This window comes from Camellia sinensis, chromosome 9 (assembly GCF_055761805.1).
Source record: "Camellia sinensis isolate YWXY chromosome 9, ASM5576180v1, whole genome shotgun sequence".
NCBI classification, from domain to species: Eukaryota; Viridiplantae; Streptophyta; class Magnoliopsida; order Ericales; family Theaceae; genus Camellia; species Camellia sinensis.
This window is the reverse complement of record NC_138969.1, coordinates 24,978,586-24,987,100: the sequence shown is the minus strand read 5'-3', so window position 1 is coordinate 24,987,100 and position 8,515 is coordinate 24,978,586. Positions and strand designations below refer to the sequence as shown.

The window sequence follows — 8,515 nt, the reverse complement described above, 5'->3', positions numbered from 1 at the left end:
ATAATTGAAGTTAGATAAATATAAACACTCAAGGGGGTTTTTAAGTAAAAGGAGATTTTTAACCCCAAGACCTGTGGCAGTTTCAATATCTCAATCTGAATTTATTGATTTGGTCAAAATTCTCTGATAAACATTTATTAACTTTTTTCAATCCACATGTCTGCATTTATTGATTTGGTCAAAATCTCCTGATCAGCATTTAAAATCCCCTCATACAAATAACTATAGATACAATCTGTGTATAGTTACTGCAGTACCCTTTTCAACTTTTCTCATACACTATGGTTAGTGATAAGATTGTTAAATTATTTTTATAAAAAATCTTAAAAATCATAATTTATATATTAAAAAAAATTTAAAATAAATATAAATATTTATAATTCACTACAAGAAAAGTAAGAATTAACGGCGTTGATTTGACGGCGTTTAAAAAAACGCCTCTGTTTCTAATTTTTTACGGCGTTTTTTCAAACGTCGCATTATTATTGACTAATACAACACCGTCTTAACTTCCGAAAGCGCCTTCAAATGTTTTTAGTTTTTTTTTTTTTTTAAGGTAAATAGCCTATTCTCAATCTCTCGCTCTCACTATACCCTTGATTTCACTCTCTCTTGCTTCAAACCCTTTTGTTTCTCTCGATTCAAACCTCTTCATTTATTAATCGATTAATCTGCAACCCTTCTCCTCTTCAAGTATTCGATTCACCCCTTCGTTTATTCGATTCAAGTATTCGTAGATCGTCGATTCGCAGATCATAATGTGCCATCCCGAGTTCGTGTTCAAGTTCGCAGGTCTTTCTTCATGGTAAGTGTTGATCAATCCCATCTCTATCTTCTCACATTCAAGTTCGATTGAAGATGATACTTACTGAAATCATTCGATTCAGGTATGCTAGGTTTTGTCTACTTTATCATTCTTAGATCAGATTGATTTCGAAGTTCAACCTTCTTCAGCTTGGTGATTCAATCTCAGATTCATTCGGCGATTTCGAAGTTCTCTCTCGATTTCAAAGCTCGGTGATTCAATCTTAGATTCGTCCGGCGAGGAGAGTGAGCACCATCATCTACCAAGGTGAGCACCATCGCTTCAGAAAATCTCAAGCTCTATATCTCTCTCTCTCTCCCTATCTCTCTCTCTCAAGTTCTTCCTTCCCGTCGATTCTTCTCCTAGGGTTTTCAATCAATGTTTTGAAGAATTTTAATCTCTGTTTCTTATTGTTCAGTTTGGATTGATCAATCAGTGTTTTACACATCTCATTTATTTTTCCCCAGATCCGCAGAACTGATTTTTCAACCAGTGTTTTTTATTTTTCACTCTCTGTTTTTTTATTACCCTGTTTTAAACCCTAAATTACCTTGGTTCAAAATGACCTGTTAGATCTGGATACTATTGAACTAACAATATGTCTGTTTTCCAAGAATATTGTATTTTACTATTGAGCTCTTGTTGTCCTACCCAGATATTTGGCGGTGTGGGCATTGCTTGTCTGCCATTGGGACTTACTTTTCATTCTTTCGGCGTCTAAAAACTGTTATCACTCGTTCACAGTATATTAAGGTACTTTTTGCATTGTGCTTTATGTATCCATATGAAATTACCTACTTCTGCCTTCTGTATCAACGTAATGGTTATTTGCATGTTCAAGTTGATTATAGGCAATTGACTCGATAATTTGTAGGAAGCAACTAAACTAGGTAAGAAGGCAAGAGAATTGAAGAAAGCAGCTGATGCGCTTCGTTAGGAGGAAAAGAGTGGCTCAAAGGGAAGGAAGTGGCGTAAAAATGTAAAGGCAGTAGAAAAGGTATTAACCTTTATCAGTTATTGTTGCACATAATGTTTCTGTTTCTTCTCATGGAACATAAGGTATTGGGGACTTTCATCACAGAATGGGAAGATGAGAGGTTAATGCCAACAAACTGCTAGCAACGAAGGAGTCTGCCCACATGTATGCTGAGCGCTTGACTGAACTAGCTACTGCTTTGGGATTTGATGGGTGGCTGGTAAAGTCTTCTTTTCTTTACTTTTTTCTACAACATAGCCACTGCCATCTTTTGGTTCCTCTTTATTCTCTCGTGGAGTTCACATTCTTTATGTTCACACCCTACTTATTTGTTTGATAGCTTATTTTTATGAACTTGTTGATGTATTTTGTACTCTTTGCAGACCTGAAAATCTGTTGTCACAAGATGATCTAAAAATTTGACTGCATGGTTTGGCTTGGTTGGCATGAGACAATTGTTCCTTTGATCTTCAAGAATCTGATACCTTTATCATGAAATTACCATATGGATATTGATTAAATTATTATTATTATTTTTGTATCTTTTTGTTTGCATTTGCACGCATTTTTATACCACTGTTTAATTTCCTCAGTTAATATTTTTCGTAATGTGGTCCAGGAAAAATTAGCTCATGGATTGACCTGGATTCAGAAGATGAGATACTCAGTGTTGAGTGCCATTTCCTCAACTCACTTTCCTTTTGATTTGTATTCAATCAATGCCTTTTGTTCTAGGCAGGTACATTAGCAAGTACAATTCATGGGAGGTTATTTTGCATCTTATGTGATGATTTTAATTTGTATGATAAAAATGACGTGTTTTATTTTGTGTTCTTGCACTGCAGGTCTTCCAATCGTTGCATAAGAAGCTTATTGTTTTCACTATTTGCATTTCTCCTGCAGGCTTGTCTTCTTCAGGCTTGTCTTCTTCCTACTCCTAAAGGAGCATCCTATGCTAATTATGCTAGATGTGTGAATCAGATTCTACAGAATCTGACCAACATGCAGGTGCTAATCTTAAACCATATATCACGCATCCACTATTTGAGTCTTGCTTCATGTCTTACATTGTCTCTCCTTTTGTGTAGTCTTCGTTCTTATTATTTATTTCCATATTAAAGTTTGAACTTGCTGTATGTGAAATATGCCACTACCCAAAGTTGATCTTGCTTATTAGGGGTGGAGAGCTGGAGTGCATGCGTTTTAATTTTCTGATTTGTTTGAACTTAGCATATGCAAATGGAAAGTTATTTTGTCATGGAATTGCTTCCTGTCATCTTGGGGTTATGCCTCTCTCTTATGGCTGGATCATTTGTAGTTTCTTTGCTCCTGTCCAATTAATTTTTGAATCCCGAAGTGTGTGTTTTTTTGGCCTAACAAGATTTTCTGTCTTGTGTTGGTTCACGGTTTCTCAAATAGAATGATCAATTTCTGAACCTTAATTTTCCGAGCCTGTGATTAATTGATCAAAATCTGCCCTCATTTTTCTCTTGTTTCTCTGATTGGTATTTTTCTAATTAATCCATTGAAAGAACTTTTAAGTGGTATGGTGTGAAGCATGTGTAGATTAGAAATTGTTGTGATAACTGTGTAATAAATATCAGTTTTATCTTTACAAGCCCTTCTATTTTTGCCTAACAGAGTGGAGGACAGGTCGATTCTTGGGAAACATGGAATTCCTTCCGTCTTCTATATGAACATCACAGTCAGTTGTTCATTGCCCTTGATGTTTTGTGAGTATATATAAACATTAATTTATATATAGGAGATGTATCTGTTTCCACCTAGTGTAAAATTTTTACTTACACCCCTCTGTAACTTGTGTTTAAACTTTCACAAATCCTACCTTTGTATTTCATGCTTATCTTATACCTTTCAATCTTGCCAAATTTCAGTTAAATTGAAGGTCAAGAGTTTTCTAATCCGTATCGCTTTCATATATATAGTCATATTATACACAAAATGCAAGTGTATGGATAGCCTAATTTTTTTTTTTTTATTGTTGATTGATCTAATACTTGGCACGCATGAATGGAAAAAGTTGAGCATGAAATCCATCGGCAAGATTTGTGAAAGGTGGCTTGCATAAAATGTTATAGATGTGTGTAAGAATAAAAATGTCTTACAGCAGGTGTAAATGGATCCCTACCCATATCTATCTATCTTTCTTTGAATGCAGAAGTACTTAAATGATGTGAAGTTTCAGTGGTCAGTACTCCAGAACCACCAGTAATTCTATGGTTTGACACGTGACCAATCTTTTCATTGGGAGTTCACTGCCTTCATCAAATTCAATTGGAAGATGGTTTGGGGAATCTGTTAGAGCAGCTATAATTCATACCAGTGTAAAGGGTTTATCGATTATACCTTTTCTAAGCTTAAGTAGTATTTCATGCAGTCTCTGTGACTCAGACACTCACATTTGTGACTGTTGATTTGCCAGTCTTTTCTAACAAATGCTCGGGGATATCCGTGTCTGTCAAAGCGTCACCAAAAGCTGTTGTCTGTGTTTTTTAACCATTCAATACAGGTAGCGTTGTCATTTTCTGTATATCAAATTTTAGTGTTGAAGAGACACTTGGATCTCAAAATTATGTTTTTAATGATTACTATGTTATACTTTGTTGTAGAATGTTGCTGTTATTAAGATTTCAAATATTATTTTTGGGAAATCAGTGGGATAACTGACAACTGTCATATAAATATCTATATTCTATTCTTTATTCTGTGGCAATGTTTCTTGCTGCACAAAGTCTATTTTCTTTTCTTTTCCTTCTTTTTTGTTCAAGGGGGGGGGAAAGAAGTAGGCATTCAGAATCTGTCATTTCAGTTATATAATGTTAAGGTGCTTAATTGAAACAAAATTGGTAGTTGGCCATTCAATGGGGGAGGGGGAAGAAGTAGGCATTCAGAATCTGTCATTTCAGTTATATAATGTTAAGGTGCTTAATTGAAACAAAATTGGTAGTTGGCCATTCAATGCAATGCAGATTTTGTGATGTTTGATTTTTCTTTGTAGCTGGAATGTTCCAATAGTTTTCTGATTCATTTCCAATTTTATACGATGGCGCAAATGTTAAAATTTCTTTCGTTCATTTCTTTTGCATCTTTTCCATTGTACCATTTAAAATTTGTCAAGTACCTCTGTTGTACACTTGTCACTAAGGTATGGGATATGTTTCTGACATGTCTAGTTGGACATGCCCAACAAATATGTTTAAGTTGTAGAGCTTACTACAAAACTATGCATAAAACTCCCATCATATGCGTAAAAAAAGCCATGTTTTGGTAACATATTTTACCTTTTAATAATTAATAAATAAAATAATTATGAAATTGGGATTGCGAATTAGATAAATTTGACACGTATGCATACTGGCACCTAATGCCCATACTTGAGTCCTTATAACATAGATTCACAATAATTTAAGACATAGTAGGTGATTAATTTAGGCCTATTGCAGAAACAAAAGTTGTTCTTTCTTATGATTTTCTACACGACATTGTCATTCCGCAATATATGCTGATCTTTCTCTTTTGCAATGTCTTCCTCAGGCAGTAGTTTCTGGGAAACCAGAGCACAGCCTTCCCACAGGAAGTTCAGAGTTGGCTGTAAATCACATTGACAGTAAGTTGGTGATGGTGGCTGGGGTGGTAATTGGTACTGAAGGCTGATGGTTAATATTGTTTAAGCCGTATTAAACTTGGCATAAATTATTCAAATATTTGAATGGAAGAGTTCAGCACTTATTCTTACTTCTCTATCTTTTTATCATGTTACAACTAGTGTTAAAGATTTATATATATGTTTATGGGCAACATTCCCTTCTAGTTTTAATGTAGTTACTTGTAAGATTTGTTATTTATCTTGTTTTTGTGTTTGGGTGTCGTCTCCTTTTAAGGAGATTTCTTTGTTTTTGATGTTTAGTGATTGGAAGGCTGTATGTCACTTGTTATTTCGCCTCCTTTTATTTTTGGTGGACTGTTTGTCCCTTTCATCTTTGTTGTTCTTTTTCTCCTTTGATTTTGGATAAAATTTTGTTGTTGATAAATATTGTGTAATTGTGGTTCTTGTTCACTATATTCTGTAGGTGTTATTTTTTATTTTAATGAGTTTGTGTTGTATATTTATAGTTCATAGGTTTTATTTATTTATTTTTCATTCAGGTTTTCAGAGACATCCCTTACGGCCATATTTAGACTATGTTGCTTATCAATATCAAAGGATGGATCCCCTTCCTGAACAAGAACGTTTTGAGGTAGCCTTTCTCTCCTTTCTTCTTGGTTCAAACTGGTTTGGAAGTTTTATATTATCTTTCTATTGACCTTCTTCTCTTATGGCAGCTTGGTTACAGGGATTTCTTACAGTCGCCCTTGCAAGTATGTTTTATTATGTAAATTCATGGTTTAATTCACAACTTTTTTAGTATGATGAACTTTTCATTCCCATCCATTGTGACGCTCCCCTCACTGTTGTTATAATTACATGTTGAGTTTCCTACTTCTGAATGCGGCCTCTCATGGATAATTTAGAGGCCCAAACATACGAAACATTTGAGAAGGATAGTGCCAAATATATCCAGGTATGCCTTATGATTAATCTAGAATCTAGATAATTTATATCTCATCTAAATCAAATTAGATTTTTCTTAGGTGGAAGTCATGGCGTAGTGTTCAGTGTGCATATATGTATTTAATCAAGTAAAATTACTGCCTAAATTTTATGCTTATTTTTAATTTCTAATGGTTAGTTGTTTCCATATTGCTTATGTTTTTTAATATTTTATGGCTTAGATACTGTTTTGCTGTAGTGGTAAAGGGCAACTGTTTGCTACTGTCAATAGTTTTGTGTTTTGTGTGTTTTTTTTTTTTTTTTTAATATTGATCTTGTACTTGCATTTTGGTAGTATCAAAGAGCAGTCTCGAAAGCTTTGATGGACAGGGTCCCAGATGAAGAAGCATCAATGATAATCACTGTAAGCTGTGTGATAATCCTTGGTATTATATCTCAGATGTATGTGTCGGAATAAAGTATAGCTGAGTTCATTCTCGTTGTCTTAATATCTTATCAGCAATTATGGCATGTGTTGCAGTTTGACAGTGAAGGTCATGACACTTCTGTTCTCGTGTTGTAGGTACTGATGGTTGTGGGAGCTGGACGTGGACCTCTTGTTAGAGCATCGTTGCAGGTCTACTCTTATGTCTATGTTGCGTGGAGATGAACATGGATGCAAACACAAAATTTGGATTTGACATATTACATAAATGCTAAATGCTAAAATGTCGACTTCCCTGAAATGGAAAATCAAGAGAGATGTCGATATTTACGTGTTCGACCTGTGTTAGAAAAGTTTTTGGTTATATACACACACTCATAGATGTATATAAAAGAAACTATTTTAAACATCTAGGATGTCATAATTAGTGTACATACATAAATGCTCTATTCCTTGGGAGTCGTGCTTGCACTACTTTGCTTTATAGTTTTTTCATATTAGTTGTGGCTTATGTTTCTGAAAGGGGCTGCTTGATTTTATTGCAACTTTGATCTTTTTTGTTAAAAACCTTATTTTGCTTTTCTTATCTTCATAATAGGCAGCTGAAGAAACTGGACAGAAGTTGAGAGTTTATGCAGTGGAGAAAAATCCAAATGCAATTGTCACACTTCATGTAAGTTGTCAAATCCAATCATTTGAATCTGATTATTATTGTGCCTTGTTATAATGTAATTTGATGGTGTGGTTCTTGTTATGCATGCAAATATTGTACCACTAAAATTTTTGTAAAACTAGACTTCTTTAGGCTTTTACACTGGTCTAGGGTTTGTAAGTTAGTTCATGTCTTGATTATGTTGAACATTGGTCTGCAATAGTCACTTTGGAATTAGGAGGAGCAGGATTCTGTATTATTTGTGTTGCACTTGTTTTTCAGAAGGATTACCAATCTAAATCATATAGATTCACTTATGCTGACCTTTTTTTTCCCCTTCCTCTGAATTTTCTTGTACTGAACAGGGTATGAATGACAGAGTTGTCCCACCCTCAATGACAGATTTTGTGCAGCGGCTTCTACCAAGGGGCGATGGTGCATAAGCTCCTTTACGACGGCCATTTCACCTGTTATTATTTCTGTGACGAATGCCATAGACAGATTTTCACTACCATTTTTGGAAACCCACAAGGGCCACTTGCCGCTAAAGTAGATAGTGAAGCGATAATAGAAGAGGAAAACCTTGGTGATTCTGTCATGGACTGAGAACATTTTCTGCCATGAGAACCATTTTTTGTTTCTTAGTAGATGCTTTCATAGTACTTGTATGTATAATTAGTTTGAATTGTATCTTTTGTGCCGATTTGTTTTGTAACAACTTTCAACTTACCACTAGGTACTAGTTTAACTTTATTTTCATCTTGGAATTGAAATATTTTTGCGTATTGAGAAGCATGAATTGATCTAGTATTATGTTTACCTAAATTTAGTCAATATATTGTATATTTTTCATCTTTATAAAAGGTATTTTTTTGGGGTTAAATCTCACAGAATTAGCACAATTTATTATTATTTTTTTAAAAAAAAATGAAGTTATAACGGCGTTTTTAAACGCCACTGTAGAATACTAACGGTTATATTTTTAAAATAAAATGACCTATCACGGCGTTTTTAAAACGTCGCTAATGTGGAGTGACGTCATTGGACCATTATGCAGCACATTTAGTGGCGTTTTTTAAAATGCC

The 8,515-nt window shown here is 34.4% G+C and overlaps 1 protein-coding gene and 2 long non-coding RNA genes across 3 annotated transcripts; all 3 read left to right on the top strand.

Moving 5' to 3' along the window:
* Positions 1 to 600: 600 nt before the first annotated feature.
* LOC145798505 (uncharacterized) lies at positions 601 to 1,559 on the top strand. The gene is made up of 3 exons (XR_014339469.1): positions 601 to 805; positions 888 to 1,072; positions 1,461 to 1,559. It is a non-coding gene; the product is annotated as an uncharacterized LOC145798505 (long non-coding RNA).
* Positions 1,560 to 1,683: 124 nt separating this feature from the next.
* LOC145798506 (uncharacterized) lies at positions 1,684 to 2,697 on the top strand. The gene is made up of 4 exons (XR_014339470.1): positions 1,684 to 1,802; positions 1,887 to 2,001; positions 2,401 to 2,520; positions 2,627 to 2,697. It is a non-coding gene; the product is annotated as an uncharacterized LOC145798506 (long non-coding RNA).
* Positions 2,698 to 4,042: 1,345 nt separating this feature from the next.
* LOC145799302 (protein arginine N-methyltransferase 5-like) lies at positions 4,043 to 8,249 on the top strand (the record flags this gene model as incomplete). Its single annotated transcript, XM_082888852.1, has 9 exons — positions 4,043 to 4,126; positions 4,225 to 4,311; positions 5,337 to 5,409; positions 5,949 to 6,040; positions 6,126 to 6,161; positions 6,689 to 6,757; positions 6,917 to 6,970; positions 7,377 to 7,451; positions 7,796 to 8,249. Coding segments are annotated over 9 exons (648 nt in total), but the record flags the coding sequence as incomplete, so codon positions are not given.
* Positions 8,250 to 8,515: the final 266 nt, after the last annotated feature.